At 46.4% G+C, this 17,836-nt stretch overlaps 1 protein-coding gene across 1 annotated transcript in view; it reads left to right on the forward strand.

Annotated features, from left to right (window-relative positions):
- The window catches only part of LOC116831056 (glioma pathogenesis-related protein 1-like), a 50,620-nt gene that overhangs the window by 12,845 nt on the left and 19,939 nt on the right, over positions 1-17,836 (forward strand). Inside the window, exons 3-4 of the mRNA XM_032790802.2 lie at positions 1,823-1,926; positions 8,731-8,816. Of these exons, the coding sequence (XP_032646693.1) occupies positions 1,823-1,926; positions 8,731-8,816 (190 nt within the window). The remainder of the gene's footprint in view (positions 1-1,822; positions 1,927-8,730; positions 8,817-17,836) is intronic.

Consider the following 17,836-nt stretch of genomic DNA (forward strand, 5'->3'; position numbering starts at 1 on the left):
GAGCACATGTGATGAGACACCCTGAAAAAACATCTATTTTTATATCTTAATCGTCTGTTCCAATGAATGTACTCTGGTTTGCATAGTAGGAGACCTCTATCAATAAAGCTGAATCCTACACTTTGGCCTTTCTACAGCACCAAGAGTTTTCACCAATTGCCAGACTGACATAACTATTTTTTCTCAAATGTCAGGACATCCAAATCTATATCCAAACTTTGGCCCTCAAGACAGTGTGCAGGTTCTTCTAGTCCTTGGAACTTCACACACACAAATACTACTTTACTTTGATCCAAAGGCAACAGGTGGCTAGCCCTCCATATGCCATTATCTATATGGAAAATGTGGTCTTACTTGCATCATCACTTTAATTGCTGTCTAAAAAGGTGTCTGATTTCAGTTGCTTTCAGGTTACTAGCCTCACTATTTCATCAAGATACATTCACATCCAGAGAGGTAGGCACCATAACTTGAATGTCCAAAGATCCTTAAGTTATCCATCTGGAACCAACCTGGGGGACTGGATAGACCCACTTCTCCCTTTCCCTTCCTTTCTCTCCCTTCCTTCCTCTCCATTACTCTGCACAGACCTGATTGGCTGGAGGGAGTGCCATTCCAAACCAAGGCCGCTGAATTAACTGCAGACCTCCTGGGAGGGTTTGAGCTAGTGAGGCAATGGCTGGGGAGAGGCAGGACAGGGAACAAGCTTGGGAAGATTTAGAAAGAGAAGAAAAAGAAAAAGAAAAGAAAGAACGAACATAGGCAGCAACTCTGAGCTGGGGCAGAGACGGAGACACTACCAGAGTGCAGGAGTGCAGAGCCTGAACTAGGAGCTGCTTGGAAGAAAGCCAGCTGCTGCACTGGGGCTTGCAAAATAGGACTTTTACAGCTTGAAGTCAACAGGACTGCTGAGACTGCGCAGCAAGACCCATCCTCCCAATGCATGCCAGCATCAAAGTGCACAAACAGGTTTGGGGGGAGGGGAGATTTTTATTGGTGCAGAGCAGACAATCAGTATGTGTCTAGCTGGCAGGGTATGTGTGTGTGTCAGTGTGCTGTATACTGTATCGGGGGCAAAGAAGTCTATGTAGCCCCTGCCACAGTTACTGACCTGGGCCTGTTCTTGGCTTTGCCTGGGTTAAGTAAAAGGGCTGTCATATTGTTATTGTGGTATTTGTTCCAGTGGTTATCTCTGACCCACTCAAAAGGAGGGTTGGTGTTTGTACAAAGATGTGTGGTTGGGACCTGGGACCCCTCATCCAATCCTGGCATTCTCCTACACAACAAACCTAGCCACAAGTTCCCTACACTATTACGGGAATGAAATCAGGGATCAGTCCATCACAGCTCAAAGACTGGTCAGGTTTTTTACCAGTAACGAGTTTTTGAAGATGAGCCTGTGTACATTTACACATCTCACCTACTTTCCTGGAGGCTTGGATTAAGAGTTCCTAAAATTAGTGGAAGGAATTGAGGAGTAGTTGGGACTACTTCCCCCTTTTTACTGTGGGAACCCTACATAAGGGGAGGGGGAAATAGAGAGTGAGTGACCAACTGACACTGCTGCGTAGAAAATTCTGGAAACTTCTGGTACACATTCCTTGATCCGACAAGTGCAAATGTGCAGAAGCTCATCCTGAAGAACTCCAGTAAGTGGTAAGTAATTTTTATTTTTCTGTACTGTAACAGGTGGCTGTACAAAGCAAATAAATCAAAGAACTCTCATGAGAACTGAGATTCTCCTGGCTATTAGAACAGTTCACATTGAGCACAGTTTAATCTTTATTTTGTTAAAAAAAAAAAAAAATCTTATTTCTTCTAGGTTGTTTGGGATAATTCTCATAAGGTGGGCTGCGCTGTTGTTTTTTGTCATATAGCTGCCGGAATAAGAGATGCGGCACATTTTGTATGCAACTATGTACCAAGGTAAGTTATTTTTAAAACATTTTAAAATGAAGACAGTATTAATAATATTTATTCTTCTAAAAATAAATTGGAATCCATACACATCAGTAGTTTAGTGTGTGGAATCAGGGAAATGATTCAATACTCAGTTAATTCAGGGATCTAAAGACCCATTAACTCTGATTAATGGTGCCTGGCAGAGGTTGGCTGACCCAAGGACCAGCCTACCTCTGACAGGCTGCTCTGGGGAGAATGGGGTAACTCAGGTTCACCTGGAGGTAGTTAATTAGACAGGGAAGCATCTAGGCATGATAAAAGGTTAAGGACTTCAAAGAAGGAACTCCTGAGGACAAAGGCAGTTTCCAGAAAGAAGATCCCTCCCTTAGACTGGTAAGAAACTGCCTGAGAAGCAACACTCCAAAGAGGGAGAAGAAGAGTAAGAGGCTTGGGAAGTCTACAGAGGAGGAGACATAGCTCAAGGAGTGGCCAGGGACTGAAGGATTGGTTGTGGCTGTTCCAAGCAGAGAGCTTGAGCTGGAACGCAGCATAGTGGACTTTGAAGAAGGACTTTGAGGAAGAACGCTCTAAATGCAGAAGATCTAGGGCTATTTAGCCACCCCTAGAACCATGGAACTTCCAACTCCCCATTATCTTGAAGGGGGCAGAGACTATGAAAAACTTATGCAGAGGGCTGGAAGATGAACACTTGAGTGTGATGGCATAAGGGGTATGGTGTCAGCTGGTGTAACTTCCCATCTTGCCACAAAGGGGTGCTAAGGGATAAAGGCCCCATATAATACCACCTGTCAGGAGTTTTAATTTTGTGAGCTTTGTTAGTAAATCTTACACCTTCTAACAGAGGAGGGAACTTCTGCACTAGGAGAGGCCTTATATTGTAGGCTCTCTGTGTGGAGTAATTTCTAAATGCATGACACAGATAATTGGTTCAAAGGTAGATGGGTGTTTCAGTGCCTGTAGCAAGATGGAGTGGCCCCCCTCTGAGACTGTCAGGGAGGAACCACTCTCTGGTGGGCCGAGCCAGGCTGGGCCCACCTCTCATGCCAGAAGTGAAGGTGTGGAACAGGAAGTATAAGAGGAGAGGCTTCCAGCTCAGTTGAGCCAAAGCAGGAGCTGGACACTTCTGCCTTGCTGCTGGCCCCTGCACCAGAGAGTGAGCTGTACCAACCCTGCCCCTGGAGGAGTACGACCCTGAGGGAAGGAACTGCCATTTGCTGAGTATCTGCTGGCTGCCGAGGAGACTGAGAACCCACGAGCAACAGAGCCCTACAGATAGGGGTAGGAAGTAGCCCAGGGAAACCAGACATTAATCTTGTTGTGTTGCTGAAACCAGTTTGTGTGTTTCGATTGGATCCCTGCTGACTCATTAGTGGGATTCTGCACCACTGTTAAGGTCCTGGGCTGGGATCTGATGGAGTAGGGTGGACCCCTACCTCCTGCTGCCAACCCCACGCCTAAGGTAGCAGCCTACCCACCTTAGGCTGGATGCCCTGCATTTGCTTGATATCTGCCCCAGCCATGGAACTGGGCCAGAGACCGCTACTGCACTGTCATGTCCAGAGGGCTTGAGCCTGACTGTTTTCTGTCTGCTCCAGCCCAGGAGCTGGATTGAAGACTGTCAGGGTTCCCTCCCCACTGTGAACTCTAGGGTCCAGCTGTGGGGACCTGCATGAAAGACCCCCTAAGCTTATTTCTACCAACTTAGGTTAAAAATTTCCCCAAGGCACAAATTCTTCCTTGTCCTTGGATGGTATGCTGCCACCAAGATTCAGGAAAAGGACCACTTGGAGTTCCTGTCCTCTCAGTCCCCTTCTATCCCTTTCCTGGGGAGACTGGAGAATAATATACCAATTAAATAGGTAAACAATGTGAGCACAGACCAGGCCTTTTCCTAAAAACCAATCAGGTTCTTAAAAACAGAACTTCCTTATAAAGAAAAAGTATAAGAAGCGCCTCTGTAAAATCAGGATGGAAGATAATTTTACAGGGTAGTAAGAGTTAAAACATAGAGGAGTCCCCTCTAGACAAAACTTTAAAGTTATAAAAAACAGGAATAAACCTCCCTCTTAGCATAGGGAAAATTCACAAGCTAAAACAAAAGATAACCTAACACATTTCCTTGCTATTACTTACGCTTTGTAAGCTTAGATGCTTATTTCAGATATGGCTTTAGGAGATGTATTTTTCCTGCCTGGGTCCCTCTCTGTCTCAGAGAGCAACAAAGACAGCACAAAACAAAAACCTTGCCCCACAGATTTGAACGTATCTTCTCCCCTTATTGGTCCTTTTCTTCAAGTGCCAACCAGGTTATTTGAGCTTCTTAACCTTTTACAAGTAAAGGATGGATTTTATGCTACCCTTAGCTGTATGTTCATGACAAAGACTAATTGCCTTGCCCTACCCCAATGGCTCAGGGCCCAAGACTCTTTGCAGACACTTACTCTGCTAAACGTGTCTGTTGGCTATCAGTTCCTAGATGGTGTAGTGAGGTGGAGTGGCTTCCCTCAGAGCAGGGCCATCCTTACCCATACGCAAAGTATGCAGCTGCGTAGTGCACCAGGAAATTTCCTGGTGCCATGTGCAACTGCGTGCTGCTCCAACCCCTGCTCTGCTTCTTCCCACCGCCTCTCCGCTCCATCCCTGCCCCCACTCCACTCCTTCCGCAAAGCCCCTGTCTCTGCTGCTGCTCCGTCCCGCCTCTTCCTGGTCTCCCTCCCCTGAGGACAGAAGCAGGGCCGGGCCTGCACTCATCGGCGGTGGGAAGTGCAGTGGCCCAGCCCCAGCCATGCTGCTGGTGAGTGCTGGGGGGTGGTTCCCCCTGTCTCCCGAGCAAGCAGCTCCCATTGGCTTGGAACGGCGAACCGCGGCCAGTGGGAGCCGCGATCAGCAGAACCTGCGGACGGGGCAGGTAAACAAACTGGTCCAGCCTGCCAGGGGCTTTCCCTACACAAGTGGTGTCCCAAGTTTGGGAAACACTGATTTAGAGTAATGAGGAATTGTGATTACCCCAAAACAAGCAATTAAAACCAGGATATTCAAAGTTAAGGTTAATCTTAAAATAAATGCAAACATCTTGAGTCACAGAAATGCACAGTTAAGGCACCCAAATAGCCTTAACTCTGTCCTGTAGGGACACCATGCAATAACCATACAGTTATGATTAATGCATTTTTAGTGTTTGTAGTCTTAGATTAAATTTCACAATTTCTTTTTCTGTCAACCCTCCTCCCCTCCCTTGGTATCACTGTATGGCAAAGTTAAGGTTGTTTGGGTGCCTTAACTGTGTCAAGCCTGAGAAAAGACAACATCTATAAGAACATGCACAATGAAAGTCTCTGTGGGGGAGAGGGACTGTTAAAGCATACTTCACTATAAGGATATAAACTGACATTAATACTCCACTTCCTGTATGGCTTATTAAAATGCTGCTCTATTAAATTATACTAGTGTAAAATTGGATCATTTTAAAAAATTGCTGGGCAATTTCCCTGTTTTCTGTGACCAAAAGTAACCTAACCAAGGGAAACATTTCCATTAAAGAATGCAAAGCTATTGAACTCCTGGGCCTAGCTATAGAACTCTAAGAAGGAAAGGTGTCTGGAAAAGGAAACGGACAAGAGGGGAGGCACTTGGACCTTGAGAGACTGGAAAAGTTACAACCGTCAGTGAACATAAAACAAGCAAGTATCTTGGCCCCATAAGATTTCCCAACAGCATAATGCTAGGAGTTAGGTCCTAATAGTTTCCATATCTACACGCAGAGGTGCCACCGTTTTTTTTTTATTATTTTGTAGCATACAGAAAAATACATCTTAAGCCTAGTCTCTGACCAAGCAGCAGTAATTCAGGACTCATCAATTATCCATATGTAAAAACTTCTCTGGTGAATTTTAAAAGTGCAAATACTTTAATTTAGCCAATGTTCCTGTCTTTACAGTGTATCTGGGAAGGGAAGACACTTTAATGCTGTTTGTTAGCCTGTTTCTCTTATCCCAGAATATGTAAAGGTATACACCTGGAAAACAAAGATAATATTGTTTCATCTCCAGTTTTGTGGAAATGTCTGGGACTCCAGGTATCCAACCACTGGAGGCAGTGGGGAAGAACATCTACAGGCAGCAAGGGGCACAAATATTACAGTTCAGGAGGTTGCTGCATTGTTTTCTCCAGAGAATAATTTAGCCAACATGTCACTAGACTGAAAGAGCTTGAGAAGCATAACTGTGAAATGGCCTACTGGCTGCCAAAGAATATGAAGGGGGGGCGGGGCGGGAGTGGGAGAAGGTCCTACTAAATCAGGAATTTGAAGGCATGTTGGACCTGGTTTTTACATAGGGATTCTAAAGCATTTTACAGTACACATTAGATCTTTAAAATAAAAGACTAGGAAAGTAGCCTGGAATTATTCCATTAATCGGAAGGTGTGTGGATGTGTTTCATTGGTACCCTCAACAAATCATTTTGCAATCAAATTTGAGTTTGTTACCCTTATTCTAGAAGGATGTTGCTTTCAGAGGCTTTATATTTGTGACAAGCTTTCATAATACATTAGATTTTTACCATCTGAGCTTTCCTCTCAGTCTCACCACTTCATTTCTAGAGGTATCTGCTTTGTATGAAATTACTTCCACTTTGCCTTCCAGAGTGATAGTCAGGCATTAATCTTACAGGCAGATGAATTTATCAAATCCAGCATACTTCAGTTAAACAGCCTTCATATGAATCATTCATCAAGAGTTAGGATGATATCCTAATTTTCAACTCAGAGCCTGCACTGATCTGAGAGAAGTCAGTGCTGTTGGTTTGGTCTTTTTTTATTAAGCACTTTGGTCCCAATTAAGCAAGGCACTTAATCATATTCTTATTTTAAGTCCGATTGACTTCAGTAGGATTACTCACTTCAAGTTAAGCAAGTTCTTAAATGTTTTAATGAATCAAAGTCTATCTCAGAAATTTAAATCAGTTGTAAAGAGCATGCAAATCTTTTGCTGAAAGTTATTTTGGGAGTGTATTGAGTTTCCTGCCTACAGAAATTTCTCAGTTTATATCTACCTTAGTTGCAGCCAAGCTCTACTGCTAGATTTTCATTTTAAAGAAATTTTGTACACTTATACAGGGTTTGATTTATAAATCATTAGCTTTTTCTATTTGGAGAAAAAGGTAGCATTTTAATGCAGTTGTCTTTAATAGAGGAAGGAGAAGAGTGAACACAAAGAATGGTTTCAAAAATGTTTGTTTTCCACATGGTTTTACCAGTTGGTAAAATATGCCGAGAAGTTTATATTAATGTATTCAGGACCAGCCTTTGGCTGTCTGGGCCCCTGCCCAGGGAAGCTCGCCAAAGAGGGCCAGGGTCAGATTAACCTTTTGTGGGCCCAGCATCAAACGTATTTGTGGGCCCCCATGGGAGCAATGGAGCATGGTGTGAGGATGTCAATCCCCAGAGTGAGGCACCAGCCAGGGCAATGGGGCATGGCAGGGGCAGCCCCGCTCTGCTGAGTGCAGTGCGAGGGCACTATTTACAAACCGGCAGTATCCAGATGCACAGCGCCCCCCCCCCCCCCGCCTGGCCCTGTGCTGCTAGCATGCCCCTTCTTCTCAGGGCTGGGCCCATGCCATGCTACATAGCACCCCCCCCCCCCCGACAACCCATAAGCACCAACTTCGTGCTTGCTCTGGGGCTGGAACACCCATAGAAAAAAAAAGTGTGTGCTGAGAACCCACCACCAGCCCTGCCAATCAGCTCCTCCCCCTTGCCCACAGCGTCTCCAGTGTGCCACTGATCAGCTGTTCAGCAGTGGGCAGGAGGTGCTTGGGGGGAGGGAGAGGAGCAGGGGCAGAAAGAGGCAGAGTGAAGACCGGGGGGGGGGCACTCAGGAAAGGATGTGGGATAGGGCAGGAAGAGATGGGGTGGGTATGGGGCCTTGGGGGAAAAAGGGTGGAGTGGGGGCAGGGCCTGGAGCAGAACAGGGATGAAGCACGCCTGGGGAAGTCAAAGTCAGCACCTCTGCAACAGCCCCTCACCCAATCCCTATGGCCAGAGGGCCACCCACTGGACCCACTATGCCCTGCACCTCCCCCAGACTCCCCCTCACAAATGTACAGCACCCTACACACCACCATCCCCGCCCAGCACCTCTCTGCCCACACCTTCACCACAACTTCCCAGAACTCCCACTCCCTAGTGCCCCAACACACGCATCTTCCCTGCCTCCTCACAGCCCAGCACCCCCCTAAGCCACACAGAGACCCACTCCCCCATGCCTTGCCTCCCGGCCACACTCACCCACCAGGCACACACACACTCCCCTCAACACAACACACACGACAGCAGGGCTCCCTGCATTCAGGTCACTTCTCCACCTCGGCTGTGCTGAGGCATCAGCCGGTACTGCTGTCCTGCCCTCTTCTTATGCAGCTCTGGAGGTGCATGGGGCGGAGGAGCAGCAGTCCAGTTGCGGAGTGAGCAGCAATGCCAGTTGCTTTGTGCATCCAGGTGGGTCAGTTTCCCCACGTGGGTGCAGGAGGGGGATGCAGGGGTAGAGGCTCAGGAGGGAGGTGCAGGGATTAGGGGTGAAGGTGGTAGAGTGTAGGCATTGGGGGGGGGAAGGGAGGGTGGGGAGCCGATGGAGAACCAGGAATGGGGGGCACCACACCCATAGGGCCAGGGGCACCAAAATGCAAGTTCACCCAGGGTGCCATTTTCCCTAAGGCGAGCCCTGAATGTGTTTAATACCTTAAATGTATGATCTTATTAAAATTGTACAAAGTGAAATTCATCTAACAGAATTTTTTCTGCCTTTGTAGCGGCAATTACCCAAGAAAACCTTATAAAGCAGGATCGTCATGTAGTCTGTGCTCAAAAGAGGACACCTGTGTGGACAACCTATGTAGTAAGTAAAAGTGAATTTATTAGGCACTAAGAAGAGGCAAACCATATCCACCCTACTGATAAACTGTTCCTTATATTCTTTATGCCATCTCAGCACTCTCTCAGGCTGCAATTCAACAAAGCACTTTAGTGAATACTCAAGTCCAATCCTATCCATAAAGCACCTACTCAAGTACTTCATGTCTTACTGAATTAGCATCTCAGTGAGGATTGCAAACTACCAGACTGGTCATAGCCAGTTATTACTGCCATTGGGACAAGATGCTACCAATCACTGACTATCTGTTAAAGGCTAATAAGCAATTTAAAATCACTGATCCAAGAAAGTAGAGTTCCAGCTAAGCACTCTTTGGGCAGCTTACAGTATATCTGACATTTACTTGTTCACTAGTATAGTATCCAGTCACTTTTGGGAAACAGTTGTGACGGAGATGTAAAAGAGTAACCTATCCCTTCAGATGTGCAGCCTGCACACAATCTATAGGAGTGGACCATCCTTCACAGGGCTATTTCATATAAATTTAACATCCCTGTAGGCGGGAAAATACCAAAGAAACCCAACACAGTAGTAGTTAACTTCAAAAGTGGGAAACTATGTAAAAATATGGAGGCTAGTTAAACAGAAATTAAAAGAAACTGTCACTAGTGAGAACTGCCCACAAGCTGCATGGAAATCTTTTAAAAAACACCATAATAGAGGCTCAAACTAAATGTATACCCCAAATAAAAAATAAACACACACCACAAAAAGAGGGCCAAAAAAAATGCAACCATGACTAAACAAAGTAAAAGAAGCGGTTAAAGGCAAAAATATATTTTTTTAAACTTGCCATATAGCTTGAATCTATCAATCTATTTAGCATAAGAAAGAGAAGGCTAATGGGTGACTTGATTACGATCTATAAGACTCTACACAGAGAACAAATACTTAATGATAGTCTCTTCAGTCTAGAAGAGCAGGGTATAACATGACCCAATGGCTGGAAGTTGAAGCTAAACAAATTCAGACTGGAAATAAGGTAAATTTTAAACAGTGAGAGTAATTAACCATTGGATGGATTCTCCCTCACTGGTAATTTTCAAATCAAGAAGGGTGGGTTTTCCTAAAAGATACGCTAGGTTCCAGCCTAGGATACTACAACCAGCAGCCAAAAGCTGCACTGTCCCAAACCTTGCTGCTGCTTCCCTGGGCAGCTTTCTACTTAGGCCTGGGCTACACTATGCGTTTAAACCGATTTCAGCAGCGTTAAACTGATTTAACGCTGTACCCGTCCACACTACAACACTCTTTATATCGATATAAAGGGATCTTTAAATCAGTTTCTGTACTCCTCCCCAACAAGAGGAGTAGCGCTAAAATCGGTATTGCCATATCGGATTAGGGTTAGTGTGGCCACAAATTCGACGGCATTGGCCTCCGGCAGAGATCCCACAGTGACCACTGTGACCCGCTCTGGAACAGCCAATCTGAACTCGGATGCTGTTGGCAGGTAAACAGGAAAGCCCCGCGAAATTTAGATTTCATTTCTGTTTGGCCAGCGTGGAGCTCTGATCAGCATGGGTGTGCAATGCAGTCCCAAATCCAAAAAGCACTCCACATACAGGAGACTGGATCTGATCGCTGTAGTTGGGGAAACAAATCTATCATCAAAGCTCGTTACAGAAGACGAATGCCAAGCGTTGAAAAAATCTCCAGGCTACACAGTTGCTGCGTGACAAGCATACGGGACAGACAGAGACTCAAATGGACGCTTCATGGAGGGCGGGGTACTGAGGACTCCAGCTATCCCACATCACGAACAGCATCTGAAAAGCTTTGACTTCTTGGTGCTGAGCTCCCAATGCTGTAGGTTCAAATACAATTGTCCAGATGGTTTCAGGGAATAGCTCCTCAAATTTACTCCCGCATCATCCCCACCACGTAAAGCAAAGGGAAGAAATCGTTTCTTGACTTCTTCATGTCACTCTATGTTACTGAATGCTGCTGGAAGCCGCGATGCTGCAGGCAGTTGAAGGCGCAGTATTTGCTCCTCTCCTCCCTGTAGTAGATGGTCAGTAGGGACTGGTAACCGTCCTTATAACCCTGAGTGCTCCTAATTTCTTTGATAACTGCTGAATACCCCTGGCTGGCCTTGAGATGGGCCGGCCGCGGGGGGGCGCCTGGGTAAAAATAGAATTGATTCCTGGTTCATTCCAGTAGATGGTTTTAAGAACGGCTGGTAACTGTTCATCATAGCAACTGGGGGCTGAGCTTCAAATCAGCCCCTCCCTTTCATGTGTAAAGAAAAAGATTCTGTACTGCCCTGGGACTATCATAGCAAGTTGGGATGCTGGGCTCCTTCCCCCACACCGCCTTAATGTCCTCCCGGACTATCATAACACCGGGAAGGCTGGCCTCCTTCATTTTATGTCACTAAAAACTCAGTGTTTCTTATTCTGCATTTTATTACTTCATGCACAATGGGGGGGGGGGACACTGCGGGTAGCTAAGGAAGGTTGGGGGAGGAGGGAGCACAGGTGGGTTGTTGCAGGGGCACCCCCTGTGAATGGATGATGCTCATATTTCTGCAGGATCTGACACGGAGCAGCTGTGCTCTCTTGATACACTGGTTCTCTAGTACACTTGCCCCATATTCTAGGCAGGACTGACTATTTTTAGACAGAACATAAGGAGATGACTTCAGGGAGTCATTTCCCGTTTTGGCTTTTTGCGCCCCCGGCCGATCTCAGCCAGGGGCCCCATGATAGCAGCAGACAGTTACAGAGGATAGATAACCGTCATCTTCATTGCCCATTTACGCTGGCAGCAGACGTACAGAACAACTGATAACCGTCTTTGCTATCATTGCAAAAGCAAATGAATGCTGCTGGTGTGCGCTGGAGTATCGCCTGTGTCCATGGCATTCCAGTACACATCGGGACTGTAAAAAAAAAAAAAACGCTGAACGGGCTCCCATTTGCCCGTGCCATGTCGGTCTAGCCAGCAGGCATCCACGGAAAAAACGGCACGAAATGATTGTCTGCCTTTGCTTTCGGACGGAAGGAATGACTGACGACATTTACCCAGAACCACCCGCGACAATGATTTTTGCCCCATCAGCCACTGAGCTCTCAACCCAGAATTCTAAGGGGCAGGGGAGACTGCGGGAACTGTGGGATAGCTATGGAATAGCTACCCACAGTGCAACGCTCTGGAAATCCACGCTAGCCTTGGACCATGGACGCACACCGCCGAATTAATGTGCTTAGTGTGGCCTCATTTATAAAACCGGTTTATGTAAAATAGGAATAATCCCATAGTGTAGACGTACCCCTAGCCTTGATCAGGCTCCTTCTCTGCCCTTGTCTAGGTACACCCTTCTCTCAAGACCAGGATCCTAAGGTTCTGTTGTCCCCCAGGTTTCCTCCTATACTTCTCTAAGCCCAGAAAGTGACTACAGACCTTTTCTGCTGCAGCCCCCACTTCTTAAGCTCCACTTCCTGGTTTTATCACAGCTCAGCCTGATCATTGCCTAGCTGGGCTTTATCAATTAAAAGCTTATCAGCCCTGACTCTTCCCCAGGTGCAGCCTGTTGCAGGCTTAATTGGTCCTTTCTCTCTACTCAGGCTTGGTGTGGGGTAGGCATCCATCACAAATTAAATAGGGTAGGGAGAAGAACAGTAGGACCCTGCTGGAAACACACCTGCTCAATGTTGATTCCCCATTCACAATTACATTTTGAGACCTATCACTTAGCCAGGTTTTTATCCATTTAATGTGCGTCATGTTAATTTTATATAGTTCTAAGGTTTTTACTCAAAATGTAATGTGGTACCAAATCAAATGCTATACAGAAGTCTAAGTATATTACATCAAACCATTATTATTATTTAAGTATATTATTATCTTTATCAACCGTGTAATCTCATAAAAAAATAAAGTTAGTTTAACAGGATCTATTTGCAAAAACCATGTTCTTTTATATTAATTACATTATCCTCTTTGAGTTCTTTATTAATCAAGTACCATATCAGCTGCTTCGTTATTTTGCCAGGATCAATGTCAGGCTCAGAGGCCTATAATTACCCAGGTCATCCTATTTACTCTTTTTTAGAAATTGGCACAATATTAGCTTTCTTCTAGTCTTCTGGAACTTCCCCAGTGTTCCAAACTTATTGAAAATAAACATGAATGGTCCAGGATGCTCCTTTAGCAGCTCTTTTAAAACTCTTGGATGCAAGGTATCTGGACTTGCTGATTTAAAAATCTGACTTCAGTAGGTTCTGCTTAACGTTCCCCCAAAATACTAGTGGATGGAAAGACAGTCTCATCATGTGGTGATAATGTTATCTTTTTTCCCCAAATACAGAACAAATATTCATTGAACACTTCTGCTATTTCTTCATTATTATTGATAATTCTACCACTTCCACCTAGAAATTGACCAATACTATTGTCAGGATTCTTTTTGTTCCTAATATATTATTGTCCTTAACTTACATTTCATAGAATCATAGGGTTGGAAGGGACCTCAGGAGATCATCTAGTCCAACCCCCTGCTCAAAGCAGGACCAATCCCCAGACAAATTTTTGCCCCAGATCTCTAAATGGCCCCTTAACTGTGCTCTCCGGAGAGTTCTCTGTACATCCCTCCAGTTCCCTTAACTTCCCACAATTCCTAACTTCTGATTTATATTAATGATTATTAACTTCCCCATTCTTCTGTTTGTTATATATTTATTGTTTACAGCTGCCTTCACTTCCCCTCTACGCCAGGATTGGTTTTTTTTAAACCTGCACAGCCTTCTTCCTCAGTTGTGGCACTGGGGCATCTAGTAAGGTGTTCTTAAATGGTTCCCAAATATCAATCACATTTTTCTGATTAAATTCTTTCTCTGTTGAGGTGGCTCATAATTGTTTTCAGCTTTGTGAAAATAGATCTTTTAAAGTACCAAGTGTGTATATATGCACATTACTGGTCTGGACTTTATTCTGCATGCACATTATAAATGTGATCAAGTGATGGTCACTTGTACCTAAGCTGCCACTAACCTTTAATTCTGTAATCAGTTCCTCTGTATCTGTTAGGACAATATCTAATATAGAATTCTCTTGTGTTTGTTGCAACATTTTTTGAGTTAGAAAATTGTCATCTATAATGTTTAGAAATTTTAAGGATGCTTTAGTACTGGCAGCATGAGATCTCCAGCATGTGTCACTCAAATTGAAATTCCCCCTGATCACTCAATATTTGTTGTTTTTGGCCTCCTTACACATTATAAATGGTGCATAAGGAGGTAGTTATCTTGTTCCCTGGTATGATTTGGTGGTCTGTAGCAGACACCAACTGGTATTCTCATCTTGTGCTTTATCTGTTAAGACATTGATCCATGATTCAAAATAATTGTCTTCCAAGCTATCAGTGACTCAGACAGGTAATACCATTTTTGACAAAGTGCTACTTCTCCCCTTTTGCCATTTGATCCTTCATAAATAGGTTATAACCATTGATTTTTAACATTCCAATTGTTCACTCATTCTACCAGGTTTCAGTAATACCAACTAGATCAAATTTATGCTAACATATTTCAGTTCCTCTTGTTTGTCACCCCAGCTCCTAGGATTAGTATATAGGCAGTTAAAGAATTTCTTCACGTCCTTTGGTTCCTTGGTTTATTTTGTTCTCAACATTTCTAGTTTGTGCTGAGTTCTCATATCTTCTCTCTTTTTTTCACTCTCCCCTTTTGCTATTAATTTAACCCCCTCCTAACTACTCTAGTCAGTCTATCCCCAAGGAAATTGATCTCCCTTCTACTGAGGTGGAAGCCATCCAAACTTTATAACCCATTCTGCCCACAGAAGATGGATCAGCACTCCATAAAACCCAAGCCCTCCATGCTACATCATTTATTTAGGCAGTGATTCACTTCCAAAATCTTATGCCTTCTGTCTTCCTTTGCTCAGGGGACAGAAAGATCTCAGATTAGCTTTATTTTCAGAATCAGTCACTAATCCTTTGTACCTGAATTAAGTGGCCAACCTGAGACACGTGAACTACAGTTCTTCTTCGAGTGCTTGTTCATGTCAGTGCCAGTCAGGTGTACGCACCTGCACGTGCATAGTAGCCAGATAATTTTTCCATTAGCAGCATCCGTGGGTCAGCCTGAGTGCCCCCTTGAGTCAAACCTTCATGGCGCTCGATCAGGGCCGGCTCTAACTTTATTGCCGCCCCAAGCAAAAAAAAAAAAAAATGTGCCGAACCAACCCCCTCTCCCCCCGAGCGCTGCCCCCCCAAACCAAAAAGAAAATCACACCACCACCACCACCCCCCGGAGCGCCACCCCACCAAACCAAAAAGAAAATCAGTGCCCCCCCCACCCCAAGTGCTGCCCCGCCGAACCAAAAACAAACAAAAAAACCCGAGCGCCGCCCCACCAAACTAAGATTGGCCACCCCTTATAAGGTGCCACCTCAAGCAAGCTGGTGCCTGGAGCCAGCCCTGTGCTCAATATAGAGCCCTGCTGATCTGCCACCCCTTCAGTTTCTTCTTACCGCCAGTGACGATAGCTGGAACTTCCCCTTGCTCATGCTTTGGCAAGTGGCTCAGCAGTTCTTTACTTACGCTATACATGGTTAGTTTCCAGTTTAGTTAGTTAGTATAGTAGAGTAGTTCTTCTGTAATTTTCAGTTGGGGGGGGTCCCCCTGTTTCACCCCCATTTGTTACCAGAGCATGCTGCAATCCTTGGGCTTTAAGACTTGCCATCTCTGTGCAAAACACATGCCCAAAAGTGACCCACACACCTCTTTTTGGTGACCCTCACTCAGGCACCGTAAACAAGATTGCTGCAAGTTTTGTTGGGAATTCCGACCAAGAACTGTTGAAGAGAGGGAGCAGTATCTCAAAATTCTCCTCATGGAGGCAGCTCTCCCACCTCTGTCAGATCCAGGTGCTGGGGATCCCGCTTCCAGCATGTCATCTTTGACACGAAGCACTCCAGCACCATCCTTGAAAGAGACAGCGTTGAAGAAAGACACCGGCAAGGAAGCTTGGCAATGTCGTGGAGCTCCTCAGGGGCACTCCAGCCTTCAGCACCGATCCCAGTCGCCGGCGCAGAAGTAAAAGAGGTTAGAGAGAGGCAGATCCCCCTCAGTAAGACCTGCGGACCAGCCACCAGGGGCACCTCAGTTGGGCCATGGCTCCGAGGCTCAGAATGGGGCCATGTTGACTCCTGCCCAGGTGAGGCGGTTGAGTCTGGGCCCGTCTCACTCACTGAGCCCATCAGAACACCTGCCACTCTCATCCACCCCAGAGGGTTTTGTGGCAGCGCAGGACCTGCTCAGACTCACAGCGCTGTTCTCGCCGCCAAGACAGGAGGGCGTGCCGGTACCGCAGGCTCCATCCTGGCACCCTGGATAGTCTAAGCGAAAGTTGGCGATGATGGCTCATCTATCCCCATCATCTCAGCACCCCTCCACGCCAGCTCCTCCATCAAAGGAGTGCAGTCAGTTCCCCAGTTCTTGACACTCTACGTTGAGAGGAGCTGTGCCACCCTGGTCCTCCTGTTCCGAGTCAGAGTGGGACTCATACCACTCCGACTATAGTAGGAGCAGAAGATCCACCTCTTGGCATTATAGGATGCCCAATGCAGTGGCCCCCTCATTGGCAAAATCCAGCTCAGTGGCCCTTTTGGACTCTGTGGGCCTTTCATCAAGCCTAGGATCAGAGCCATGGGTCCCGCTCAGGAGCAGCATCAGTGGCCTCTGTGACATTCATTCTGCCATGATCAGCGACGGCGCCATTGCCTCGGTCATTAACACCAACAGCTGTGGTGCCATCCTTGGCATCAGCACCGACCGCAGCGCTGACCTTGACCACGCCTTTGGCACCGGAGGTGTCAGCAACCCAACCGTCGGCGTACGATGTGCCTTCAGCATCAGTGACAGCACCGGCACTGCCTTCGTTATCAGCGCTCGCTGTGATGGCCCCTACAACAACCCCGGCACACATGCTACACCAAGTGCCAACACCGGCACTCTTGTGGGGGCCGGTGCCAGTATCAGCCCCCATGCCTCTCACAGCACTGGGACCAGGCCAACCTATCGCAATCCCCCCAGGGTTCACGAGATCCCTTGGGTTGGGATGGTAGGGAGCAACAACCTCCCCTGCTGGCCTCCTTCCACTCCTCACCAGATGAGGCCCTGGCAGGCACTTCAGTGGCCCCAGCTCTGGAAGACTCCAGCGTGTTGCAGCAGCTGCTGCTCTGGGTCGCCCAGGGGTTGGGCATTAAGGCAGAGGAAGTTGTAGACAATGTAGACCATATGGTCAGCATCTTGGCCCCCTCTGACCCTTCCCGTATCGCCTTGCCATTAATCAAAACAATTATGGACATAAGACTTTGTGGTAGACCTCAGCCTTGCTGCTACCTACTGCAAAGCATAATGAGTGCCGATACTTTGTCCCTCCAAGGGCTACAAACATCTCTATTCCTACCCCCAGCCTGACTTTCTGGTGGTTGATTCACAGAGTTGCTCCCCTCGGACTCCCATGCTGAGTTTTTGGCGTTGGTTGAGGAAAGGAGACTGATCTCAAGGGCGTCCCTTCAAGCGGCACTTGACAGGGCAGATGTGGCCACCAGGGTTATGGCCACAGGAGTGGCTATAAGAAGGGGCTCATGGCTCCAGCTTTCTGGCCTCCCCTCCAAAGTACAGCAAACCATTCAGGACCTGCTGTTCGAGGGTGAGATTCTCTTCTCAGAGAAAACTGATGAAAGGCTAAACAGCCTTAAAGGCTTCAGAGCCATCCTCAGGTCCCTGGGCTTCTATACACCTTCAGCACAGCATAGACAGATGATCAAACGGCTGAGGAGGCCGTTTGATCATCAGAACTGCCAAGATGGCTCCAGAAGGAGAAATCAGAGTGGTAAGAGAAGGTCGTGTCAAACCTCTGGCCAGGGCTTGGGACAATCCAAGCCGTGTATGATGCGGTCAAAGACGATGCACCAGAGCGAGAACTGGATCCACCCCCACCTTACCTTTTTGT

Source organism: Chelonoidis abingdonii, chromosome 1, assembly GCF_003597395.2.
Source record: "Chelonoidis abingdonii isolate Lonesome George chromosome 1, CheloAbing_2.0, whole genome shotgun sequence".
In the NCBI taxonomy this organism is placed as follows: Eukaryota; Metazoa; Chordata; order Testudines; family Testudinidae; genus Chelonoidis; species Chelonoidis abingdonii.